General features: G+C 45.1%; 2 protein-coding genes across 4 annotated transcripts in view; one reads left to right on the top strand and one right to left on the bottom strand.

The window, feature by feature from the left end:
* The first annotated feature begins 219 nt into the window (after positions 1-219).
* On the top strand, positions 220-21,148 carry MUS81 (MUS81 structure-specific endonuclease subunit). 2 transcript variants are annotated; one of them, XM_058160335.1, is made up of 16 exons: positions 225-1,057; positions 2,909-3,089; positions 4,449-4,576; positions 5,063-5,161; positions 5,603-5,683; positions 6,422-6,510; positions 7,640-7,825; positions 8,233-8,331; positions 9,197-9,324; positions 10,341-10,453; positions 11,494-11,610; positions 14,044-14,139; positions 15,579-15,701; positions 17,580-17,683; positions 19,136-19,219; positions 20,652-21,148. In XM_058160335.1, the coding sequence occupies exons 1-16, from the start codon at positions 944-946 to the stop codon at positions 20,716-20,718; spliced, it is 1,809 nt and encodes a 602-aa protein (XP_058016318.1). In that variant the 5' UTR covers positions 225-943; the 3' UTR covers positions 20,719-21,148. The 2 variants fall into 2 exon arrangements, 1 of the variants encoding a protein (XP_058016318.1); XR_009152392.1 differs by having other exon boundaries at positions 220-1,057; positions 17,580-19,219; positions 20,652-20,716.
* EFEMP2 (EGF containing fibulin extracellular matrix protein 2) overlaps positions 20,027-27,035 on the bottom strand; it is a 32,546-nt gene continuing 25,537 nt past the window's right edge. Inside the window, exons 11-13 of one of the 2 annotated variants that reach the window (XM_058160336.1) lie at positions 26,129-26,345; positions 24,775-25,297; positions 20,027-20,387 (exon numbers count right to left, since the gene is read on the bottom strand). In XM_058160336.1, coding sequence (XP_058016319.1) covers positions 26,184-26,345 — 162 coding nt within the window. In that variant the 3' untranslated portion in view covers positions 20,027-20,387; positions 24,775-25,297; positions 26,129-26,183. Of the gene's footprint in view, positions 20,388-24,774; positions 25,298-26,128; positions 26,346-27,035 lie in introns of those variants that run through there. The other variant, XM_058160337.1, reaches the window with a different exon arrangement.

Genomic DNA, 27,035 nt, shown 5'->3' with positions numbered 1-27,035 from the left:
TCCTTATTCTATTCTATTCATTCTATTCTATTCCTAATCCTATTCTGTTCCTTATTCTATTCTATTCATTCTATTCTATTCCTAATCCTATTCTATTCCTTATTCTATTCTATTTATTCTATTCTATTTTCTACTTGTATATTCTATTCTATTCATTATATTCATAATCCTATTCTATTCATTCTAATTCTGTTTATTCTATTCCATTTTCTACTTCTCTTCTCTTAATTCCTACAAATCTTGCCCATCGTAAATATTGTACATCCTTCTAGGCTAGTATTTTTTAACCTTGGCAACTTTTAAGGACTTCAACTCCCAGAATTCCCCAGCCAACATGGCTTAAAAGTGTGAACTGACTCCCAGAATTCCCACGCTGCCTTGGGAATTGCAGGAGTCAAAAATCCATTAATCTTAAAAAGTTGCAGAGGTTTGAGAAGCACTGATGGAAAAGCCTGAAATAATTACCAAGTCTGTTTCCCAGAATGCCCTGCCGCAACATGATTTTGCTGGCTTGGGAATTCTAAGAATTGAAGTCTATATCACATCCTAAAGATTGAAAAACACTGATTTAAAATATTCCAGGTAAGACTGGAGAGGACAATTAAAGAGGGGTTTGTGATGCTTTTATTGTACAGTTTGCTCTATATACAGAGTAAGATGGGCCAAGCACAGTAAAATACTGAATTTTGTAGTATATTCTCTGCAAAGAGCAATTTGTTGAAATCAGCAAGGACCTCTCTATATTTCTATCTCTATGGCTTCCTCCGAGAGAGGCACCACGGAAGAACTGCGCCTGCGCCGCTGCTTCAGCAGGACAGCCGCTCTGCCCGCTTGCAACTCTTTGATGCAAAAAAACTCGATGATTTCCCGTTTTTAAAAGAACGAGAGCGCGAAAAGAAAAGAAACCGAAGGGGGGAAAAAAGCCGCCGGCGGCCTTCGAAAAATGCCGAAACCGCCGCAGGAAGGCCCGAATCCTTTAATTACGCGATGGTTGGAGGAATGGCGCGACCAGGCCGCGGAAAACGGACGCCTCAAGAGCCAACGCGCCTATGAACGCGTAAGCCCCGCCCACCGCGACAAGCCCCGCCCACCGCGACAAGCCCCGCCTCCAATGAATGTCTCCTGGGTCAGATTTCCTATTAAGGCTGCAGAATAATAAGCAAAATTCTTCATATAATAGTAATTAGAATAATTATTAGGAAAATAAATAATTATAATAAAAATGCAATAATTAGCCCAGATTTTGGTACAAGGTCCTTTGCAATAGTTGTTAGTATAGCAAATCAATGTAATTATGCAGGAATTAGCATATCTATTAGTACAATTTGCTTCATAAGAGCAGAATTTGGAGTGTTAGATTCGTGTAACTATTTGCGTTTTAATTAGCATATTAATTAGATCGGTCATGAGAATTGGTCATCGTGGTTATGTTAATACTGGTTAAGCCAATAATGAATGTTAATGTTCATGATTCATAATACCAATGTCAGTGTGGATCAGAAAGGCAGGGCTAATATAATAATAGTGATACATAGATGACTACTTATGAATCATGAAATTAAAAATGTATTAAGTGGTGTAGGGTTTACTACCTAGGCAGGGGGTTGGACTAGAAGACCTCCAAGGTCCCTTCCAATTCTATTATTCTAGTCAATTCTAATTCTAATTCTAATTCTCTTCCCTTCAAAACGACGCTATAGAGCACTGCACACCAGAACAACTAGACACAAGAACAGTTTTTCCCCGAAGGCCATCACTCTGCTAAACAAATAATTCCCTCAACACTGTCAGACTATTTACTGAATCTGCACTACTATTAATCGTTTCATAGTTCCCATCACCAATCTCTTTCCACTTATGACTGTATGACTATAACTTGTTGCTGGCAATCCTTATGATTTATATTGATATATTGACCATCAATTGTGTTGTAAATGTTGTACCTTGATGAACGTATCTTTTCTTTTATGTACACTGAGAGCATATGCACCAAGACAAATTCCTTGTGTGTCCAATCACACTTGGCCAATAAAAATTCTATTCTATTCTATTCTATTCTATTCCCTTCCCTTCTTATTCCATTCCATTATTCTAGTCTAGTCTAGTCTATGCTATGCTATGCTATGCTCCCCTGCCCTACCCTACTCTACTTCATTCTACCTCATTGACAGTTTAAGGAACTACTCTACTCTACTCCTTTCCATCTCATTGATCGTTTAAGGATCTACTCTACTCTACTCTACCCTACTCTACTCTATCCTACTCTACCCTACCCTACTCTACTCCATTCTACCACATTGATAGTTTAAGGAAGTACTCTACTCTACTCTACTCCTTTCCATCTCATTGATAGTTTAAGGATCTACTCTACTCTACTCTACGCTACTCTACTCTACCCTACCTTACTCTAGTCTACTCCATTCTACCACATTGATAGTTTAAGGAAGTACTCTACTCTACTCTACTCCTTTCCATCTCATTGATAGTTTAAGGATCTACTCTACTCTACTCTACGCTACTCTACTCTACCCTACCTTACTCTAGTCTACTCCATTCTACCACATTGATAGTTTAAGGAACTACTCTACTCTACTCTACTCCTTTCCATCTCATTGATAGTTTAAGGATCTACTCTACTCTACTCTACGCTACTCTACTCTACCCTACCTTACTCTACTCCATTCTACCACATTGATAGTTTAAGGAACTACTCTACCCTACCCTACCCTACTCTACCCTACTCCACTCCACTCCACTCCACTCTACTCCACTCCACTCCATTCCATCTCATTAGTAGCTTAAGGAAGCCAGCTGCTTCGATGCACTAACTAGGAACAATTTTAGTGATCCTTAACCGATCACAATTATCTAGACAGTCTCTCTCTCTCTCTCCCTCCGTCGTGCGCAGGCCCTGAGCTCCCTCCGCAAGTATCCCCTTCCTCTGCACAGTGGCCACGAGGCTCGGATCCTTATGTATTTCGGGGAGAAGATCTGCCGTCAGCTGGATGAAGAGCTGGAGAGACACCGCAGCAGCCAGGATGGTACAGCATCAGCCGATATGGAAGGAGAGAGGCCTGTGAACCATACAGGTAGTTCTCAACTTAACGCCCGGTTACTTAGCGACCGTATTATTTGAAGGAGTACAGGTAGTCCTTGATTTACAGTGGTTCGCTTAGTGACCGTTCGAAGTTACGACGACACTGAACAAAAGGGGCTTGTGGGCGTTTTTACACTTATGACTGTTCACACTTATGACCGTTGTAGCATCCCCATGGTCAGGTGATCAAAATTTAAATACTTGGCAACTGACTCGTATCTATGACAGTCGCAGTGTCCCCTTTTGCGACCTTCTGACAAGCCAAGTCAGTGGGGAAGCCGGATTCGCTTAACAACCGTGCGACTAACTTAGCAACTGCAATGATTCATTTAACAACCGTGTGATTAACTTAGCAACTGCATGGATTCATTTAACAACTGTGCCACTAACTTAGCAACTGCATTGATTCATTTAACAACCGTGCGACTAACTTAGCAACTGCATTGATTCATTTAACAACCGTGCGACTAACTTAGCAACTGCATGGATTCATTTAACAACCGTGTGATTAACTTAGCAACTACAATGATTCATTTATCAACCGTGCCACTAACTTAGCAACAGCATTGATTCACTTAACAACCGTGCGACTAACTTAGCAACTGCATGGATTCATTTAACAACCGTGCGACTAACTTAGCAACTGCATGGATTCATTTAACAACTGTGCCACTAACTTAGCAACTGCATTGATTCATTTAACAACCGTGTGATTAACTTAGCAACTACAATGATTCATTTATCAACCGTGCCACTAACTTAGCAACAGCATTGATTCACTTAACAACCGTGCGACTAACTTAGCAACTGCATGGATTCATTTAACAACCGTGTGATTAACTTAGCAACTGCAATGATTCATTTAACAACCGTGTGATTAACTTAGCAACTGCATGGATTCATTTAACAACCGTGCAACTAACTTAGCAACTGCATGGATTCATTTAACAACCATGTGACTAACTTAGCAACTGCAATGATTCATTTAACAACCGTGTGACTAACTTAGCAACTGCATGGATTCATTTAACAACCGTGCAACTAACTTAGCAACTGCATGGATTCATTTAACAACCGTGTGACTAACTTAGCAACTGCATTGATTCATTTAACAACCGTGTGACTAACTTAGCAACTGCAATGATTCACTTAACAACCGTGGTGAGAAAGGCCGAAAAATGGGGCATAGCTCGCTTAACCAATGCCTCCCTTAGCGACAGAACCTTTGGGCTCAGTTGTGGTCGTAAGTCGAGGACTGCCTGAATTAGTTTGTGTTCATTTTTAATCTTCCTTTAAAAAAAGCTTGTATAAAAATGACTCAAAAGCTCAGCATTTGTAACATGCAATCCAGGTGGGCCAATCCCAACATCTTGCAAAAGTTGTGAAGACGTTGACGAGCCAACTGACAGCGATAGGCCGATGCTACAACCTGCCCTGTCGTCTCTAGAGCCAGTCCAACGTCAAGAGCAACACTCAAAGGTGAGAATGTCAATATGGATAACGTTCATCCATTCGTTTTGGGGATGATTGCAACATTTTGTGCATGCAGGTAATTTGTGATGGACAGGGAAGAGGAGAGGAGAGAACCCCGAAATAGGCGGCAAGATGGGGAACTCATCAAATTTGCAGATGACACCAAGCTGGCAGGAATAGCCAACACTCCAGAAGATAGGCTCAAGATACAGAAAGATCTTGACAGACTTGAACATTGGGCGCTATCTAACAAAATGAAATTCAACAGTGAAAAAAGTAAGGGTCTACATTTAGGCCAAAAAAACACAATATGCACAGGTACCGGATATGTGGTACCTTGCTCAATAGTAGTACCTGTGAGAGGGATCTTGGAGTCCTAGTGGACAACCATTTAGATATGAGCCAGCTGTGGGAGAAACAACAATAATAACAACTCCCACCAACTATCTAAAAAAACCACAGCTGATTTTTAAAAATTTTTTTCATTTGCAGAAAAAGCAGAGCGTTCCACGATATCGAACCCGGGGTTACGTGCCGACTCGGCGATCTCCCGCTTACGCAGTACTGTTGGCACTCTATCACAACGCCGCGGTAAGATACAGCCGATTCCAACCCCATTGGTCTGCAGAAACATTTTAGGCCTTCCATCAGCTGGCTGCAAACTAGACCTACTTAGATATAGTTCTCGACTTGCAACCGTCTTGTTTAGTGACTGTTTAAAGTTTAGAAAGGCCCTGAAAAAAAGGGACTGGCAACCAGTCCTCGCAATTACAACCGTTGTGGCATCCCCACGTTTTGTACGATGGGGTGCTGGAAGATTTTGTACGGTGGGGTGCTGGAAGATTTTGTGGGGGAATAGTAGGGGATGCGTGGCGCCGTTTTCGAAGACTTCTGAAAACCGGAGAATAAATTGTGCGCCGGCTGTTAGCTTGAGAAGATTAAACAGGGTGAATTTAGATTCGAACACAGAAACAAGGAAGCAAGGCTAGAGGTTGTGTGTTGAATGTTTGCTTTTTTGGATTTCTTTCTTAGAAACCTGAGTCCCGGGGCTATCTGACCAAACCAGAACTGCAGAAAACTGCTCAGCCTCTCTGCGATAAATCCTTTTTTCTGGTAAGTTGATCCTCTCCCTGCTTGTTATTGCACCAAACGATGAAATTTATTGAAGATTGATTCTTTGTGTGTGTGTGTTTGTGTGTTTTCAAGTCAGTTTTTGTCTTCTGGTGGCTGCCTGGATTAATCCCTGCACTTTTCTTGGCAAGGTTTTTTTTTTTTTTGGTTTGCCATTGCCGCCTTCCTAGGGCTGAGAGAGAGTGACTGGCTCAAAATCATCCGGTTGGCTTTGTGTCTAAGGCGGAACTATAACTCACCGTCTTGATGTGATTGGCCCAAAATCACCCAATGGGCTTTCATACTTAAGGTGGAACTAGAACTTACCGTCTCCTGGTGATTGGCCCAAAGTCACCCAATGGGCTTTCATGGCTAAGGCAGGACTAGAACTCACCGTCTCCTAGTGATTGGCCCAAAGTCACCCAATGGGCTTACATACCTAAGGTTGAACTAGAACTTACCGTCTCCTGGTGATTGGCCCAAAGTCACCCAATGGGCTTATATACCTGAGGCGGGACTAACACTGACCGTCTCCTGGTGATTGGCCCAAAGTCACCCAGCCGGCTTTAATGCCTAAGGCAGGACTAGAACTCCCAGTCTCCTGGTGATTAACCTGATGCCTTAACCACTAGTCCAAACTGACTTGATTGACTTAATACAATAGCATGATTGTAGGACACTGTGTTAATAATTCTATTGCTATTTAGACTAGCAATTCTCGTGCTGATTCTTCCATTACAGGCTGATCCTGGAAGTAAGAACACCGCCTGGTCTGCTGTCAGCACTCTGATTCGCAAGGAACTAGTCCTCAAGACTAATATTCCAGCCAGGTTGATTATGTTTTACTAAAGAGTTGGGAGGGGGAAGAATTTGCCTGTACCCGATTGGTTTTCTTGAACGTGGAGAGAGGTTCTGGTTTAACAGAGTTAAAAGCAGTCATTGACAATCAATGCTTGTAAGTCCAAGAGAGAATGGGCTGATGAATGGAGGATGGATGGATGGAAGGAAGGAAGGAAAAGAGGAAAGGAAGGAAGGAAGGAAAGAATGAAGGAAGGAAGGAAGAAAGGAAGGAAAGAAGGATGGATGGATGGAAGGAAGGAAGGAAGGAAGGAAAGAAGGATGGATGGATGGAAGGAAAGAAGGATGGAAGGAAGGAAGGAAAGAAGGGAAGGAAGGATGGATGGAAGGATGGATGGATGGAAGGAAGGAAAAGAGGAAAAGGAAGGAAGGAAGGATAGATGGAAGAAAGGAAGGAAAGATGGATGGATGGATGGAAGGAAAGAAGGATGGAAGGATGGATGGAAGGAAGGAAGGAAAGACAGGATGGATGGATGGATGGAAGAAAGGAAGGAAAGAAGGAAGGAAGGAAGAAAAGGAAGGAAGGATGGATGGAAGGAAGGATGGATGGATGGATGGATGGATGGATGGATGGATGGATGGATGGATGGATGGATGGATAGATGGATGGATGGATGGATGGATGGATGGATGGATGGATGAAAGGAAGGATGGAAGGAAGGATGGATGGATGGGTGGATGGATGGATGGATGAATGGAGGGAGGGAGGGAGGCAGCTTTTCAAAGCCTCAAGAAGATGTTTCAAAGGTTGAGTAAAGCCCCAATCTAGGGTTAAATTTGCCTTAGGACTATGTTTATTCCCCCTTCATTTTATTTCAATTAATTTTATTTATTAAAGTTCTACGGCGCCCAACTCTCCGAAGTCACTCTGGGTGGTTTTACCATAACGTAATAAAATAAAAACCTTGCAAGCCCACGATTAAAAGCACAATCCAAAACAGAATTAAGAACAAGGTCCCGACGTATGCGTCCAAAGTGAAAAACCAACGTTTACAAATTCAGAAGGATTTAAAATTGGCAGGGGTGGCCGAGAGTAGGGATTGCAAGAGAAGTGCCCCCCCACCCCAAACCTATTTTGACTTGCGAACTTTTTCCAACCAGATATTCTCTGACCGAAGCAGGCCTGAATGTAGCTCGGGAGCTGCAGGCCTCCGGGAAGCAGAACAATTCCCGCACCCCAAAAGCCACAGCACCCCAAACTGGAGGAACCGTTGCGCTTTTGGAGGAAAACGATGGAAGCTCCTTGGGCTCAGAAAATGCAGACAGCAGCCCCACCAGCAAATACAGGTTAACCCTCCACTTACGACTTGGAACCGGAATTTCCGCGGCAAAGAATTGCCATATTACGGTTGTTAAAAACTGCCGTTCCAAAAATTCCCACGGTTTATCGGCAAAAAAACAACAACAAAAACGCTTCAGGAACCAAACCGCAGGTTCGCTTTTAATGTCCGTGGTGTTCGCTTAACGACAGCAGATGCACTTCGCCGTGGTAGCAATTCTGTTTAAAAACGACTCCCCAAAAGGCCGTAACCTTGGGACAGTGACGCGATGACCCATTTTACCGTCGTTGTGACTGAACGACCCTAGCGGGCAGGCTTCTATTACGGTCGTAAGGCGAGGACTACTTAAAACTTCACCTGGCCCAGCTATCATCTTTGCTGATCTATTTTTTTTTTCTTTCTTTCTCGATCAAGCTGCGAAGGGCCTAACTCGGGGCTGTCAACACCCCAGTTCGTTCTGCAACCTGGACAGTTTGAGGTGATCCTGTGCGTGGATTTCATCGAGACCATAGGGTAAGCAGCCGTGATGCTAAAACTGCATCATATGGTGGTTTTGGGAGCTGGGCCTGGCTAGTCTAGTGAAGAGAAGGACCAGGGGAGACAGGAGAGCATCTTCCGATATTTGAGGGGCTGCCCCAGAGAGGAGGAAGGGGGTCAAGCTATTTTCCAAAGCACCTGAAGGCCAGACAAGGAATAATGGATGGAAACTGATCAAGGAGAGATTCAACCTGGAAATAAGGAGAAATTTCCTGACAGTGAGAACAATCAACCCATGGAACAGAAGTTGTGGGAGCTTCATCATCGGAAGCTTTCAAGAAGAGACTGGACTGCCATCTGTCAGAAATGGTGTCAAGTCTTCTGCTAAGGCGGGGGGTTGAACTAGATGACCTACAAGGTCCCTTCCAACTCTGTAACCAAGAAGATTAGGGGACTGGAGGCTAAAACATATGATGAACGGTTGCAGGAACTGGGCTTGGTTAGTCTAGGGAAGAGAAGGACCAGGGGAGACATGAGAGCAGTTCCAATATTTGAGGGGCTGCCCCAGAGAGGAGGAAGGGGGTCAAGCTATTTTCCAAAGCACCCGAAAGCCAAACAAGGAATCATGGATGGAAACTGATCAAGGAGAGATTCAACCTGGAAATAAGGAGGAATTTTCTGACAGTGAGAACAATCAACCCATGGAACAGAAGTTCTGGGAGCTTCATCATTGGAAGCTTTCAAGAAGAGACAGGACTGCCATCGGTCAGAAATGGTGTAGGGTCTCCTGCTTGGGCAGGCGAGTGGGGAGGGGGGGTTGGACTAGATGACCGGGGGGAGGGGAAAACATAATTCTCCTTTGAAATAGATTGTACAAAGCGCTTTTTCTTCTCACTCTCAGCGGCCCCGCATCCCGTAAACAGGAGCTGGTGCGCGAACTTCAACGTCACAACGTCCCGTTTAGCATCCGGAAACTCCACGTCGGTGATTTCCTCTGGGTGGCCAGAGAGAGGGGTCCCCATGGGGCAGGTGGGTGAGAGAATTCCTGGCACGGATACAGTAGGTGGACCTAAAGGTTTATTCCTAAATGGAAACTCCACTCTCTGCTTCCCTTAAGATCAAAGATGGTATTTAGCTGGTTCTGGCGAACCTGTAGCAGAAATTTTGAGTAGTTCAGAGAACCGGCAAATACCACCTCTGACCGGCCCCATCTGTTCTCTGCCTCCCGAGTCCCAGCTGATCGGCTGCGTCTTCTTTTGTTGCCCTGCTTGGAGCTGGAAAGCAAGTTAGAGGGGTGGGGAGGGAATGGAGATTTTGCAGTATCCTTCCCCTGGAGTGGGGTGGGAATGGAGATTTTACAATATCCTTCCCCTGAAGTGGGGAGAGAATGGAGATTTTGCAGTATCCTTCCCCTGGAGTGGGGTGGGAATGGAGATTTTACAATATCCTTCCCCTGAAGTGGGGAGAGAATGGGGATTTTGCAGTATCCTTCCCCTGGAGTGGGGTGGGAATGGAGATTTTACAATATCCTCCCCCTGAAGTGGGGAGAGAATGGGGATTTTGCAGTATCCTTCCTCTGGAGTGGGGAGGGAATGGGGATTTTGCAATATCCTTCCCCTGGAGTGAGGAGGAATGGGGATTTTGCAGTATCTTTCCCCTGGAGTGAGGAGGGAATGGGAATTTTGCAGTATCCTTCCCCTGAAGTGAGAAGGAATGGGGATTTTGCAGTATCCTTCCTCTGGAGTGAGGAGGGAATGGGGATTTTGCAATATCCTTCCCCTGAAGTGAGAAGGAATGGGGATTTTGCAGTATCCTTCTTCTGGAGTGAGGAGGGAATGGGAATTTTGCAGTATCCTTCCCCTGGAGTGTGGTGGGAATGGAGATTTTGCAGTATCCTTCCCCTGGAGTCGGATGGAAATGGAGATTTTGCAGTATCCTTCCCCTGCCATGCCCACCATCCCACGCCCACAGAACCGGCCGGTAAAAAAAATTCGAATCCCACCACTGTTTTAAGATTAAAATCTTGCTCTAATCTCCTTTTTCAGAACTGTTGCCACCAACCACGGTTCGTGAGTTGGTTTTAGACTACGTGGTGGAACGGAAACGGATGCCGGATTTATGTGGTAGCATCATTGACGGTCGCTTCCGGGAACAAAAGGTAGCGGCCGCCTAATTTCGGACTCGATAGAATCAAGGAAGGAATTTGAAATTTGAATTTCAGTTCTAGCTGGAAATCATTCCCTTCACTATCATTTAAGGCGTGGATTTGCATCACACACCAAACGTGGATGTGTATAGTTCGGTTTTATCGAAAAATGAGATTTCCAGTACAGGGTAGTCCTCGACGTACGACCACAATTGAGCCCACAATTTCTGTTGTTAAGCGAGACGCTTGCTAAGTGAATTTTGTCTCCTTTTACGACTTTTCTTGCCTCTGTTATTAAGTGAATCACTGCCGTTGATAAGTGAGTAACCTGGTTGTAAAACAAATCTGGCTTCCCCATGGACGTCGCGTGTCAGAAGGTTGCAAAAAGGGATCACGCGACCCCGCCCCCCCGGGGATGCCGCGACCGTCATAACTACGAGTCAGTTGTCAAGCATCCGAATGTAAATCACGTGATCCTAATTCGCATCCCTGGCCTGTTCCCTGAGTTGCCATAGGCCAGGAGGGATGGGAAACAGGTGAAATGGCAAAGACAGATGCACATTCCGTGCTTATCTCTCTCAAGGCTGTATCCCAGGGTTACCTACAGCAACCGGAGGGGAAGTGGGAAACAGAGTCATAATTGGGCCGTAAGTTAGGTAGGGTCAGAGCTGGCTTGAAGCTCCTAATAAATAACTGGATTTCTTTTGAAGCTTGGCTCGAGGCTCATGACTTCATTAGGGCATCCGGAACCCAGACATCGCTTTTTTCAGTGCCGTTGAAACTTTGAACGGTCACTAAACGAACCGTTGTAAGTAGAGGACTACGTCTATGGGTGGTCAAGTCCGTTTACTGCAGTGATTTGCTTCACAACCATGGCAAAAAAAGATTGTAGAATCAGGCATGGTGACAGGATAACTGTCTTAACATCTCTTAGCAATAGCTCAGATGACGTTGGGAGGGCTACCTGTTCGCCTTTCGTTCCTTGATTTAATCTCTGGTTCCTAACCATCTGTCCACACGCACCCCCTTCCTTTGTCATGTCTCGAATCCAGTTCCGCCTGCGACAGTGTGGTCTTTCCCACCCCATCTACCTGGTAGAAGACGTGAATTCCGCGCAACATCTCAGTCTTCCTGAAAAGACTCTCCAACAAGCCATTATCAATACTCAGGTGAGGCTCACCTGCGAAGGTGAATCCTTGCGTCTCAAACTCCAGAAGCAACAAAGACGATTAGGGGACTGGAGGCTAAATCGTATGAAGCCAGGATGCAGGAATTGGGTATGTCTGGTCTAGTCTAGGTGGCTCAGCGGCTAAGACGCTGAGCTTGTCGATCGAAAGGTCGGCAGTTCAGCAGTTCGAGTGCCGCGTAACAGGGTGAGCTCCCGTGCCTTGTCCCAGCTTCTGCCAACCTAGCAATTCGAAAGCACTTAAAAAATGCAAGTCGAAAAATAGGGACCACCTTTGGTGGGAAGGGAAGAGTGTTCCATGCGCCTTTGGCGTTGAGTCATGCCGGCCACATGACCAAGGAGACGTCTTCGGACAGTGCTGGCTGTTCGGCTTTGAAACGGAGATGAGCACCGCCCCCTAGAGTCGGGAACGCCTAGCACATATGTGCGAGAGGAACTTTTACCTTTACCTAGTCTGGTAAAAAGAAGGATTTGTGGTGACATAATAGCATCTTCCAATATTTGAGGGGCTGCCACAAAGAACAGGGGAGGGTCAGCCGCTTTTCCAAAGTACCAGAAGGCAGGACAAGAAGCAACGGATGGAAACTAATCAAGGAGAGAAGCAACCTAGAACTAAGGAGAAATTTCCTGACTGGGAGAATAATTAACCAGTGGAACGGCTTGCCACCAGAAGTTGTGGATGCTCCAATACTGGAGGTTTTCAAGAAGAGTTTGGACCGTGATGGCGAACCTAGGGCACGCATGGCGGAAGTGGCACAAAGAGCTATTTTTCCAGGCACGCGAGCTGTCGCCCAACTCACCTGCAGCTGGTGTTCGGGCCTCTGGTGCGCATGCGCCCAATTCAGGAGACCCAGCTGGTCTTCGGAGCTATCCTGTGTATGCACACGGGTTTGCCCAGGCACACAAAAGTACCGGTGTACAGCGTGAGCATGGGCAGACAGTGTTCACGTACATGCATTGTGCGTGAAAACCATGTACATGCACAGGTGGTGCGATTTTGCAAACAGCGAACGGTGGGAGCCAAAAATTTTCCCTACCAGTTCTGTGGGTGTGGCTTGCTGGGCATGGCAGGGGAAGGATACTGCAAAATCCTCATTCCCTCCCCACTCCAGGGGGAAGGATACTGCAAAATCTCCATTCCTTCCCCACTCCTGGGGGGAGGATACTGCAAAATCTCCATTCCTACCCCACTCCAGGGGAAGGATATTGCAAAATCCCCATTCCCTCCCCACTCCAGGGGGAAGAATACTGCAAAATCCCCATTCCCACCCCACTCCAGGGGAAGGATCCTGCAAAATCCCCATTTCCTCCCCACTCCTGGGGGAAGGATATTGCAAAATCTCCATTCCCAACCCACTCCAGGGCAAGGATACTGCAAAATCCCCATTCCCTCCCCACTCTAGGGGAAGGATATTCAAAATCCCCATTCCCTCCCCACTTTAGGGGAAGGATACTGCAAAATCTCCATTCCCTCCCCACTCCAGGGGGAAGGATACTGCAAAATCCCCATTCCCACCCCACTCCAGGGAAAGGATACTGCAAAATCCCCATTCCCACCCCACTCCAAGGGAAGGATACTGCAAAATCTCCATTCCTTCCCCACTCCTGGGGGAAGGATACTGCAAAATCCCCATTCCTACCCCACTCCAGGGGGAAGGATACTGCAAAATCCCCATTCCCTCCCCACTCCAGGGGGAAGAATACTGCAAAATCCCCATTCCCACCCCACTCCAGGGAAAGGATACTGCAAAATCCCCATTCCCTCCCCACTCCTGGGGGAAGGATACTGCAAAATCCCCATTCCCACCCCACTCCAGGGGGAAGGATACTGCAAAATCCCCATTCCCACCCCACTCCAGGCAAAGGATACTGCAAAATCCCCATTCCCTCCCCACTCCTGGGGGAAGGATACTGCAAAATCTCCATTCCCATCCTACTCTGGGCCCAGCCAGAGGTGGTATTTGCCGGTTCTCTGAACTACTCAAAATTTCCGCTACCGGTTCTCCAGAACCTGTTAGAACCTGCTGGATTTTCACCCCTGGTGGGAGCACACAAAAGCTTTGCTTATGCGCAGATGGTGCGGTTGCATGCACAGCGCATGGGGGTGGAGCTGAATGTTAGTATGGATGGCACGCGCCCAAAGCGTGCGAAGGACACACAGCACAGAACCTGTTCGGCACTCAGTGAGTAAAAGGTTCACCACCACTGGTATAGGATCTCCTGTTTGAGCAGGGGGTTGGACTAGAAGACCTCTATGGTCCCGTACAAGTCTGTTATTCTGAGCTTAAATCTGGCCCCAGAGTTTGCTTATTCTTTTAACTTGTTCCTTTTAGCTGCATTAATTGTACCTCCGAAGAAGGTTTGAGGGACATCATTGTGGATGCCCATGATACTCAGTCATCTGAATTTTCCACAGGTGATCGATGGCTTCTTTGTCAAACGTACCAGTGACATTCGGGAATCTGCTGCATACCTGACCATCATGACCCGTCATTTGACCAGACAGTATGGGGTAAGTTTGGAGCAATATGGTCAATATTCCTTGATCCTCATGAGGACTACCCTCTCACCTTTTTTTTTTTTTTTGGTTTTATTTACCTCGGCATTAAGACTTCTACTTTGGGTGTGAAACCTTCCAGTTTTAAGTCTCCTTTTCCCCCCTCAGTGCCTCTGTAACTTCAAACGGCCACTAAATAGAGCCGTTGTATGTCAAGGACAATTGCCTGGTTTTGGATCAGATGCAATGCTCTTCAGCCAAGCCTATTCTACAGATTCCTTGTCAAAAAATATGAGGAGAAAATAAAAATGAGGGTTTGCTATATTAAATTAAATTGATTAAAACAATATTTTAAAATATGAGATCATTTTAACAGAATGGAATAAAAATAGAATAGAATAGGATTCAGAATAGAATAGAATAGAATAGAATAGAATAGAATAGAATAGAATAGAATAGAATAGAATAGAAAATATGGAATGGAATGGAATGGAATGGAATGGAATGGAATAGAATAGAATAGAAAATATTGAATGGAATGGAATAGAATAGAATAGAATAGAGAATAGAATAGAATAGAAAATATGGAATGGAATAGAATAGAATTAGAATAGAATAGAATAGAATAGAATAGAATAGAATAGAATAGAAAATATGGAATAGAATGGAATAGAATAGAATAGAATAGAATAGAGAATAGAATAGAATAGGAAATATGGAATGGAATAGAATAGAATAGAATAGAATAGAATTAGAATGGAATCGAATGGAATCGAATCGAATCGAATTAGAATTGAATGGAATGGAATAGAATAGAATAGAATAGAATAGAATAGAATAGAATAGAATAGAATAGAATAGAATAGAATAGAAAATATGGAATATAATAGAATAGAGAATGGAATAGAATAGAAAATATGGAATAGAATAGAATAGAATAGAATAGAATAGAATAGAATAGGTCTGAAGGGACCTTTGAGGTCTTCTAATCCAACCCCCTGCTCAAGCAGGAAACCCTATACTTAACCCTAACCCTAACCCTATACTATATTTTATTTTCTTCCCTCCCCGCCTAAATTATCAATTGCTTTTAATATAAATGCAAAATTCAGAGAAAAGAAGTGAAGGGTACAGAGCCCTGAAGTTAACATATTTTTCTGTTTAAATCAATATTTCTCAACCTCCGCCACTCTTAAGACCGCACGTTTTAAGACTTTTCAACTCCTAGAATAATTCCCAACTAGCATGCTTTAAGACAGGTGGACTTCAACTCCCAGAATTCCCCTGGCGGGGGTGAATAAGTTGTAAGTTGTAAGTCAAGGACCGACTGTAAGCCGGCTGTAAGCCAAGGACTGCTTGTAAAGACACAGAGCAACGGTGGGGAAAAAGATGAGTTTAAAGATATGAGTTTCTCTCTGAGAATTTTTTTTTCTTTTTGTATTTTTCCCCTGTAGGACAAAATGCTTTTGAGCTGTACCAAGCAAGAATTGGAGGATGAGCGCCCTCTGCAGCCCAGGGAGGGTACCTGCAGGCTTCTGACATTTGCTGAGTTTAACGAAGGAGCTATAAAAAACAAGGTGAGGAATCTAGCAAAGATTCTTTGGGTGAAAATATAGATTAAAATTATGCTCAATATGCTTTCCGTGTGCAAAATCCCAGATTAAACAGAAAAATACAGATCGTCCTCGACTTACGACCGTTCATTTAGTGACCGGTCATTTAGTGGCCATTCAAAGTTACGACGACACTGAACAAAAGTGATTTACGGCCGTTTTTTTCCACACTTACGACCGTTGCCGGCTCCCGTGATCACGCTGACTCACCTTTATGATGGTCGCAGGGCTGTCCCCGGATCATATGATTCCCCCCCCTTTTTTTGGGGGGGGTGACCTTCTGACGAACAAACTCAATGAAGAAGCCAGATCCGTTTAACAACCGCGTCACTAACTTAACGGTGACGCGAGTCACTTAACCGCTGCGACAGGAAAAGTCGTAACCTGGGGCGAAGCTCGCTTAACCGTCTCGCTTAGCCACGGAAATTTTCGGCTCATTTGCGGTTGGAATTTGAGGACGACCTGTAAACCGAGAGAACTTTTTTTAAAAAAAGATCCCCCCCCCCCCGTAGTTTGGATATCAAAGCAATCCACTGAAAGTAGCATAAGCCTTTATAAAGTGATGCCCATTGAGGAAGGGGACAGATAGAGAAATGGGGGATGATGTTCTGTCCCCCCCCCCCACCTCAGTCCAGGAGGCACGAGAAATGCTCAATTAGCTGGCAATTGAGTCCACGGCAGCTATCAGCTCTGGCAGCAACCCAGCGAGCGTCTGCCAAGGTTTTTCTGTTATCTTTCTTGATGCCGGCGTGTCAACCAGGAAGTCAGGAATAAACAGCACTTCAGCTCAAGTTCTCTCTAGGCAGTTTGGTTTGTTCGTCACGAAGCAGTATATAGCAGCCCCTCCTGCTTTTATACCCTGTGGGGTGTGGCTCCGTGACTCAGCACTTTCTAGGCCTGCCCCACCCCTGCTTCTGTTGTTCCCGCCTCTCTTGTCTACGAAACCTGGGATCTAACCAGGACTGATGGTCCTCAGCTGGGTCTGGAAGCATTTCCTGGGCGAGGGGAGATACAGGAGACGGAGGCCTCGTCACCTCTTCCACCTGGCCTGCCTCTGCCTCCTGGAGCTGAGCCAGGGAAGCCAGCCCTGCAGAAGGAAGCCCTGACGGCCCTTCCCCCTCACTCTCTGAGTCACTCTCTGGCAGGGGGCCAGGCCCGGGAGTGGAGGGGGGGCTGGAGCCACAACAGATAAAAGCGAATGAATATAGGCTGGGATGGGCCGCTAGGGGTTCGCAGGGGTTCGGGAGAACCTCTAGCTAAGATTCTGTGCAGACCAGAGAACCCCCAAATCAAATTCTGACTGTGCTTCGTTTGCAAACCACGTCTTGCAGAGCATAGTGGTTTGTTAGCCCAGGAATCTTAAGTCAAGACAAACAAGTTAGGTCAGAAGCTGGCCCTAGGAATAGCAAAAGTGCAAATAGCAAAAACCGATTCTCTACGTGCTTTTCCAACCTGCCCTAAGGACAAACTTAGTGAGTAACGAAACCGAGTCAGAAACTTTTTCAATTTTTCCAGGGTGGTCAATATTTATTTTTAATTTTGTTTTCTTTCATTCGGTCAGGTCTGATGGCCTGACCAAACCCTTTGCACATTTTTCTTTGGAAGGGTTTTTTAAAATTTGCTTTGTCGTTGCCTCCTTCCTAGGGCTGAGGGAGCGTGGCTGGCTCAAAGCCCTCCCAAGGCAAGATTTGAATTTAGGGTCTCCCAGTTCCTACGTGAATTTAGTCCAGGGGTTTAACCAAATACAGGGGAGAAGATCCCTCTTGCTCAACCAACCAGCTGCGTTCACACAATCGGCAAACCCGCTTCTTTTAAACCCTGTTCCCGCTTCCGTTTTCCCAGGCACAGACGGTGTACGAAGTCTTTGCAAGGCAACTGATGCAGGTCAGCGGCCTCAGTGGAGAAAAGGCGGCTGCCATTTTGGAGAAATACAAAACGCCCGCTAGGTATGAAGACGGGGGAAGGTGGTTAGTTTTGTTAACCTGGATTTCGCATAATGTGGGAACGAAACTAAAATCTGTGGTTTTCCCTACCCTTGCAGGGAACAGCGAAAACAGCTTAGCTGTTCACGGTGTATTATTATTTTTTTGGGGTCAGATTCCATTCTTCACCTCTCCAGAATTAAAATTTGGCTGATGGTAAAAAGTCATTTTCTGATGGTGACCTTAGCAACTTTAAGATGGATGGACCTCAACTCCCAGAATTCCCCAGCCAGCGTGCTTTAAGATGGGTGGACTTCAAATCCCAGAATTCCCCAGCCAGCATGCTTTTAAGATGGGTGGACTTCAAATCCCAGAATTCCCCAGCCAGCATGCTTTTAAGATGGGTGGACTTCCACTCCCAGAATTCCCCAGCCAGCTTGATTTAAGATGGGTGGACTTCCACTCCCAGAATTCCCCAGCCAGCTTGATTTAAGATGGGTGGACTTTAACTCCCAGAATTCCCCAGCCAGCGTGCTTTAAGATGGGTGGACTTCCACTCCCAGAATTCCCCAGCCAGCATGCTTTAAGATGGGTGGACTTCAATTCCCAGAATCCCCCAGCCAGCATGCTTTAAGATGGGTGGACTTCAACTCCCAGAATTCCCCAGTTAGCCTGCTTTAAGATTAGGTAGACTTCAACTCCTAGAATTCTTCAGCTGGCCAATTCAAAATGACTAATCCCCACCCCTCAATACAGTATAACCCTGGCTAACTAACTAAATACGTGTGGATGTCAACATTGTGTTAGTTTAACCAACTTTCCCCTTAGAATTGTAGTTCCATTGTACATTTTTGTGTTCCGTTTTTTAAAATTCATTCTAGAGAATGAATAATAGAATAATAGAACATAAATAGAATATGGTATTAGCAATAGCATCCTGTGTTATTGCTTTATTTATTCTGGGAGTTGGAGTCCACCCAAGTCTTAAAAGTTGCTAAGGTTGGAGACCCCTGCACCAGCGGAGTGGTGCGGTGGCCTCGAGGTGGAGCTCTCGCCTCACAATCAGGAGGCTGCGAGTTCGATCCTAGGTAGAAGCAGATATTTCTCTCTCTTGGGCTCAGTGAGAATATATCTGCTGAACAAAACTCCGCATTGGCAACCAGGAAGGGCATCCGGCCAGTAAAACATACCGCTAGCTCCATTCAGTTGCCCAGACTCTACCCCCGCAAGGGATTATGGGGTCATTAAAAGATGATGATGTTGAAGATCTTCTAGCTACCCAGGCTGAGAAACACTGTTTTAGAGGCTGGTTGCCGGCGGAGCAGACCATGTTGTAACCTGGTTTAAAGCAGCATTCTACATGGTGAAGTGAAAGATTCACATGTATGATGAAACGTGGATTTTTTTTCCCCTTGGCATGTCGATGTTGGTGGTGGGGGCTTGATGACCTTCCCTGGTGTTCTTCTTCATTCTCAGCCTGATGGGGGCTTACGCCGCGTGTCCGGATGCGGAAAGCCAGGAGCATCTTCTGAGTAGCATCAAGTGTGGCCAGCTGCAGAGGTGAGGAACGGAGCTGGTGGTCTTTCCTCTCTTATCCCCCTCCCCCCACTTTACACAAGCTCCCTCAGCCCCCGCCCCTAAATATGGGTAGTCCTCGATTTACGACCAGTGGTGGGGTTCAAATAAATCAATAACCGGTTCTCTGCCCTATGGACCGGCTGGGTGGGCGTGGCCATGGTGGGCGTGGCCAGGTGTGACAGGCAGCACTTGGTCTCCTGCACCCCCCCGAGAGCAAAAACGGGCCGCGGGGGACCCCTACACCCCATTTTGGGCCTAGCAGGCTTCCTTGCAGCCTCCTGGGAGCAGAAATGGGTTGTGGAGGGCCCGTTTTCAACCTCCACGCGCCCCTTGCACTTACCTGGGGTCCAAAATGGGTCCACGGGGACTCCTGGGAGGGGTGGGGTGGAGCCAGCCGGTCATCAGAACTACCGGTTCATCAAACCGGATGTAAAATTAACAGCCGGTTTTCCCGAACCGTCTGAATCCCACCTCTGCTGACGACCACAACGGAGCCTAAAGTTTATGTCGCTTAGGTGACAAATGTAAATGTTTGTTCAGTGAGTTTTTCGGCCCCGTCTCACCACCTTTGTTGCCGCCGCCGAGAAGTGACTCACCGCCCTTGTCAAATTAGGGACGTGGTTGTTAAGCGAATCTGGCTCCCTCCATTGACTGGCGGAAGGCCGCCAAAGGGGGGGGGGTCATGAATGTTAGTCGGTTGGCGAGCGTCTGGATTTTGATCACGTGACCCCAGGGAGGCCGCAACGGTCGTAAGTGTGAAAAACGGTCCTAGATCTTTTTTTTTCCCCCCTGTGCCGTTGTGACTTCGAACGGTCGCTAAGCGAACGGTTGCAAGCCGAGGACTCCCTGAACTAAGCAAGGCGCGTATTAAGTGAGCCGTGCCTGATTTTTACAACTTTTCTTTTTTTTGCTTCGGTGGTGAAGCGAATCACTGAGGTTCTTAAGCGAATCGCATGGTCGTTAAAGAGAATCTAGTTTTCCCCCAGGGACTCTGCTTGTCAGAAGCAGGCTGGGAAGGTAGCAATCACGCAATCCGTCAAAAGTACATGCCAGTTGCCAAGCATCCAAATGCAGATCACGTGACTTCGGGGTTTTCAGCCAAACCACGCCCCCGGTTTGCTTAACGCCTTCCGCCTTTGCTTAACGCCCGCTGCAACAAAGAAAGTCATAAAATTGGGTCGCGTACGTGACGGGCCCCTTGTGCAAACCATCAAGACTTACAACCACGAAACATAAACTCTCATCATGGTCGTAAGTCAAGCACTACCTTTAAAACTGATGCGGACGATTAAAAGTGAGATGCGCGTTCTGTAAATTGGACGGATTAAATGAACAAATGCATGAATTATTCCCGGGAATTTACCTTTTAAAACAACCCCTTTTTTCTTTTTCCCCTTCCTTCTTTTTCCTACAGAAATCTGGGTCCTTCGCTTAGCAAGACCTTGGCTCAATTGTACTGCACCCCTGGGCCGCTGCCTTGAACATCCAGAAGTTGTGAGAAGTTGTGCATTGGGTGTGTGTGTGTGTCAGTGTGGGTTTGCGTGAGAGAGAGATAAAACCAGGACATTTACTGTGCTGTCGACGAAGAGAAAGATGTTCACAATTTGTCACCGTTTTGTAAAACAAGGAAAGGAGCGTGCATCGAATCACGCAGACAAGGAGTTTTTTTCCCCCCCCAATTTGCGCTTTCTTGCACAACCCAAGAGGTTTTTTTTTTCATCTCGGCCTACCCTCAAACATACACACACACACACACACATATATACTTTCCCCAGAAAAGGGTTTGGACAAATGCTCTTGTTGTGTGTTCCCTTCAGTGCCCAATCCTGCCTAACTCTGTCCCGTTTGACGGAAAAGAACCTAAGAAATATGCTACCTCAACATGCTATTAAAATCCTAATTGTCCTCATACGCCAATAAAATTTCTAGTAGTTTTTTAACAGCAAGAATTCTCCCTTCCACCGTCCCCCTTTCCTTCCTTTCTCCCTCCCTCCCTCCCTCCCTCTTCCTTCCTTCCCAGTCTTCCTCTTTCCCTCTTCCTTTCCACAGTGTCTTCCTTCCTTCCTTTCCCAGTGTCTCCTTCTTTCCCTCCCTCTTCCTTTCCATGTCTTCCTTCCTTCCTCCCTTTCCCACAATGTCTCCTTCCTTCTTTCCCTCTCTCCCTCTTCTTTTCCACAATGTCTCTTTCCTTCTTCCTTCTTTCCTTCCGTTCTTCCCAGTCTTCCTCTCTCCTCCCTCCTCCCTCTTCCTTCCTTCCCAGTCTTCCTCTTTCCTCTTCCTTTCCACAGTGTCTTCCTTCCTTCCTTCCCAGTGTCTCCTTCTTTCCCTCCTCTTCCTTTCCATGTCTTCCTTCCTTCCTCCCTTTCCCACAATGTCTCCTTCCTTCTTTCCCTCTCTCCCTCTTCTTTTCCACAATGTCTCTTTCCTTCTTCCTTCTTTCCTTCCCGTTCTTCCCAGTCTTCCTCTCTCCCTCCCTCCCTCCCTTCGTTCCCATATCTTTTTCTTTCTTTCTTCCTTCTTTCCTCCTTTCTTCCCAGTCTTCCTCTCTCCCTCCCTCCCTTCGTTCCCATATCTATCTTTCTTTCTTCCTTCCTTCTTTCCTCCTTCCTCTCTTCCTTTCCACAGTGTCTTCCTTCCTTCCTTCCCAGTGTCTCCTTCTTTCCTCCCTCTTCCTTTCCATGTCTTCCTTCCTTCCTCCCTTTCCACAATGTCTCCTTCCTTCTTTCCCTCTCTCCCTCTTCTTTTCCACAATGTCTCTTTCCTTCTTCCTTCTTTCCTTCCCGTTCTTCCCAGTCTTCCTCTCTCCCTCCCTCCCTCCCTTCGTTCCCATATCTTTTTCTTTCTTTCTTCCTTCTTTCCCTCCCTTTCTTCCCAGTCTTCCTCTCTCCCTCCCTCCCTTCGTTCCCATATCTATCTTTCTTTCTTCCTTCCTTCTTTCCCTCCCTTCCTCTCTTCCTTTCCACAATGTCTTCCTTCCTTCCTCCCTATTTTTCCCTTTCCTGCCTTCCTTTCTTCCCACAATATCTTCCTCCTTCCCACCTTCCAAATTGCAAATTTTGGTCATAACTCAAGAACTACCTATAGGTGACAAACGCAGGAAAATAGAACTTCTGGTCTAACACAGCCGGGCCCTTCTTCAATTTCCTAAATGTCCCAAGCCATCATGGGTGAAGCCACTCAACTATGGTTTCTTTAATAAACCATAATTTCCCGAACCATGTTTCAGGATTCCACATAACTCCCGTTTTTTAACGAACCCTCCTTGATTGGAACTGGACAAACCATTTTGTACCAAATATATTTTGCTGATAAAGGGAGATAAAGAAATAGTTTGAAATAGATCTCTACTAGCCTCCCTTTATTTGTTCATCAGCAAAATATATTTGGTATAGATATATAGATATATATTTGTAAAAAGAAATTTCTGTTTTACGATCCCCAGTAAAATACTCAGATTTAAGGATGAGTCATTTGTTTGCTTGATGCTTCCAAATATTATAGGTGGGAAGAAGAGCAAAAAATGTTTGGACAGTCAAGAGAAAAATAAACAGCTCACAATCTTTCTTTAGCCCCTGGAAGAATTTGTAATATTTCGAAAGGCAAATATTATTTCTTGCAGAGTCCAAATTAACATCTGTTTTTAGTCATGATGCTCTTAATTCCACCCGGGATTTTTTTGTACCTTGGGAGAACAAATTTAATTAGGCTGCGAGGCTATTTTCAGTCACCTCTTAAAAAGACTCCTGAACACTCATTTCTTCCAAAATAGTTGGTTACGTGTATATATATATATATATATATATATATATATATATATATATATATATATATATATATATATATATATATATATATACATATATATATATATATAGATCTTTGGTTATTCGGGTTTTCTCGTAAAATTGGAAGTGTCTTGGCGGCGTTTGACGAAGTCTCATTCGTCATCTTCAGGCTTCAGCTTCGTGCTTCTGGGAGCAATGCTTCCACGGCTGAAGCCTGAAGATGACGAATGAGACTTTGTCAAACGCCAAGACACTTCCAATTTTAACATATATATATATATATATATATATATATATATATATATATATATATATATATATATATATATATATATATATATATATATATATATATATATATATATATATATGGAGTCCTTGATTTACGGCCTACAATCGGGACCAGATTTTTCGTTGCTGTGAAGTGAGTTGTGCCTGATTTTATGACCTTTCTCACTCTGGTTGTTAAGTGAATTGCGGCGGTTGTTAAGTGAATCAGGTGGGCGTTAAGCGAATCCAGCCTCCCCCCCCGCCCCCATTGACTTTACTGGTGGGAAGGTCACAAGAGGCGGATCGTGTGACCCCGGGAGGCTGCCACCGTTGTAAATACATGCCAATCGCCAAGCAGCCATATTCTGATCACGTGACCATGGGGATGCAGGGATGGACACAAGTCCGAGGATCAGTCGTACGTCGCTTCCTTCGAACGCTGTTGGAACTTCGAAGGGTCACTAAAGTCAACGGTTGTAAGACGAAGGCTACCTGATAGGTTTCTGAACCTTGGCAACTTGAAAATCGGTGGACTTCAACTCCCAGAATTCCCCAGCCGTCCTGGGTTGTTGAAGTCCACCCACCTTAAAGCAGGCTGACTGGGGGATTCTGGGAGTTGAAGTCCACCCATCTTAAAGCAGGCTGACTGCGGAATTCTGGGAACTGAAGTCCATCTTAAAGCACTAGCTGGGGAATTCTGAGAGTTGAAGCCCACCCATCCTAAAGCATGTTGACTGGGGAATTCTGGGAGTTGAAGTCCACCCATCTTAAAGCTGCCAAGGTTGAGAAACACAAGGCAACCTTTAAGCTCTGAGGACTTCAACTCCCAGAATTCCTCAGCCAGCCATGAAATCCACAAGACATAAAGTTGCCGAGGTCGAACAAAAACCTCCTTCTGATCATTTCCCAGGCGAACAGCCGCAGCTCATCCTATTGAGCTCTCAAGTCGAGCAAGATCAACCTCCCATGCGCTCTTCTACTCTCCCATTCCCCCAAAACATAAGATAACTTTACCCAAATTTCTGTAAAAGCCACCTGGTCTACAATTGCTCTTTTGAGAGTAAAGCCACTCTCGCACATATATGTTAGTCGTTCCCAACTTTAGGGGGCGGTGCTCATCTCCGTTTCAAAGCCGAAGAGCCAGTGCTGTCCGAAGACGTCTCTGTGGTCATGTGGCCGGCATGACTCAACGGCAAAGGCGCACAGAACGCCGTTACCTTCCCACCAAAGGCGGTCCCTATTTTTCTACTTGCATTTTTTTTACGTGCTTTCAAACTGCTAGGTTGGCAGAAGCTGGGACAAGTCACGGGAGCTCACCCCGTTACGTGGCGCTAGGGATTCGAACCGCCGAACTGCCGATCTTTCTAGTCGACAAGCTCAGTGTCTTAGCAACTGAGCCACCGGGTCCATAGCTGACTCTCTCATAGCTGACCCTAAACACCTGAACCATATTTTCCAAGGGGATCATTTAGAAGAGCTCACCCTGCTGCTCCGGTTTCAAATCCTCCCCAAACCAGCTGGCGACGCGGACGCCACAAATTTCCTTGCTCACCGTCTTTCCTTTTTTCCAGAAAACAAATTTTTACTAAACCTCGTTGCTCTTGTTTTTCTCTCTCTCTCTTTCTCTCTCTCTCTTGTTTTCTCTTTAAACCAGAGAAATAAAAATGGAATTCTACTGAAAGGTTCAAATTGTCATCTGTCCATTCCAAGGGCAGGGATAAGTTCCTCAAATTGTTCTCCTTGGGCAACAGGAGACAAGGTTGCATTTTTGGCTGACATTAGGGATCAAGGAACGATGCTAAGATTGGAGTGGGGGGGATCGGGTCCAGGATGGCCACAAAGATCTTTAATCAACGGATCTGGTTCTGTCCAGGTCAGGCAATGGGTGATTCTGGTGAACAGCTGGTAGGGAAGTCCATGAGAGCATTTGACTCCCGTTTTTTCACACCTGTAGAGTTGCGTTCCTTTGTTGTTTGATTTGTTTCTCCGTCTTGGACAGACGTTTCTGCAAGAGAGAAGGGGAAAAAAGGAGACCGGTCAGAATCCACACACTTTGAACTAAATCTATTCTGTCGTCGTAGAACAGGATTCTACAGGATATTCTATTCTATTCTATTCTATTCTATTCTATTCTATTCTATTCTATTCTATTCTATTCTATTCTATTCTATTCTAATTGTAATAATTCTATTCTATTCTATTCTATTCTATTCCATTCTAATTCTAATAATTCTGTTCTTATTCTATTAGTTCTAATAATTCTATTCTAATTCTAATAATTCTGTTCTGTTCTGTTCTATTCAATTCTATTCAATTCAATTCAATTCTATTAATTCTAGTCATTTTCTATTCTGGTCTAATAATTCTATTTTAATTCTCATTCTAATAATTCTATTCAATTCTAATTCTAATAATTCTATTTTATTCTATTCCATTCCATTCTATTCTAATTTCTCCTATTCTATTCTATTCTATTCTATTCTATTCTATTCTATTCTATTCTATTCTATTCTATTCTATTCTATTCTATTCTATTCTATTCCTATTATGCCTATTCCTATTCTATTCTAATTCTAATTCTAATAATTCAATTCTATTTCATTCCATTCTAATTTTTCTATTCTATTCTATTCTATTCTATTCTATTCTATTCTATTCTATTCTATTCTATTCTATTCTATTCTATTATTTCTATTCTATTCCTATTCCTATTCTTCCTATTCCTATTCTATTCTAGTCTATTCAAGCACAGACTCTAACCCCAGTACTGTGCATTGTCTCCGCTACGCCAGAAACCCTCAACCCCCTTTCCACCCTATTCCCAAAGCCAACTTACCCCCTTTCCTTCCTTGCCACGGCAGGTAAGGAGGGAGATCTGCCCGCCCCCGCAACTAGAACGGATGAGCCCCCACGAAGACGGTGAGGCGGAGCACTGAGCTGGCCTGGTAGCTCATCAGGTTATTGACGGTGACCATCTCTAAATCCAGCACAAACTCGCGGGGACCCACCACGGCCCGAGACAGAACCAACATGGCACTGATGTTGCTGATTTGCTGCAGAGGAGACAGACGCGAAAAGCTCGCTGTGATTTCCTGAGAGAAGAATTTTAAGTTCCAACAATCCAACCCACCAAAGCTCACCCACCAGCCTGTGACACCGGTTTATTTATTTATTTATTTATTTATTTATAATTGAATTTGTATACCGCCCTTCTCTCGAAGGACTCAGCCAGTTTAAAAGACATAATAAATACAAATTAAAAACACAATAAAATTAATATAATTTGTGGCCGAAATACTAAAATACTAAAAAAGCTAGCAATAGTAATAAAACTAAAACCCCATTAAAACTACATTTTTAGGCTAGCCCTGCTCGATGGAATAACAGAGTCTTCAGCTCACGGCGGAAGGTCCGAAGGTCGGGGAGTTGGCAAAGACCCGGAGGCAGCTCATTCCAGAGGGCAGGAGCCCCCACAGAGAAGGCCCTCCCCCTGGGGGCCGCCAGTCGACATTGTTTAACTGACGGTATCCCGAGGAGGCCCTCCCTGTGAGAGCGCACAGGTCGATGGGAGGCTGTTGGTGGCAGTAGGCGGTCCCGTAAATAGCCCGGTCCTAAGCCATGGAGCGCTTTAAAGGTGGTAACCAACACCTTGAATTGCACCCGAAAGACCACCGGAAGCCAGTGCAGTCTGCGCAGGAGAGATGTCACATGGGAGCTACGAGGTGCTCCCTCTATCACCCGCG

The sequence above is a fragment of the Ahaetulla prasina genome, chromosome 17 (assembly GCF_028640845.1).
Source record: "Ahaetulla prasina isolate Xishuangbanna chromosome 17, ASM2864084v1, whole genome shotgun sequence".
Classification (NCBI taxonomy): domain Eukaryota; kingdom Metazoa; phylum Chordata; class Lepidosauria; order Squamata; family Colubridae; genus Ahaetulla; species Ahaetulla prasina.
This window is presented reverse-complemented; position numbering and strand designations above follow the sequence as displayed.

What these genes read in the sequence shown, in the direction of transcription:
- MUS81 (XM_058160335.1), top strand. Translation starts at nt 944, where the DNA reads ATGCCGAAACCGCCGCAGGAAGGCCCGAATCCTTTAATTACGCGATGG. An exon ending in GTCGCTTCCGGGAACAAAAG is followed by an intron (nt 10,454 to 11,493) that starts GTAGCGGCCGCC and finishes TCTCGAATCCAG; the next exon opens with TTCCGCCTGCGACAGTGTGG. An exon ending in ATTTGACCAGACAGTATGGG is followed by an intron (nt 14,140 to 15,578) that starts GTAAGTTTGGAG and finishes TTTCCCCTGTAG; the next exon opens with GACAAAATGCTTTTGAGCTG.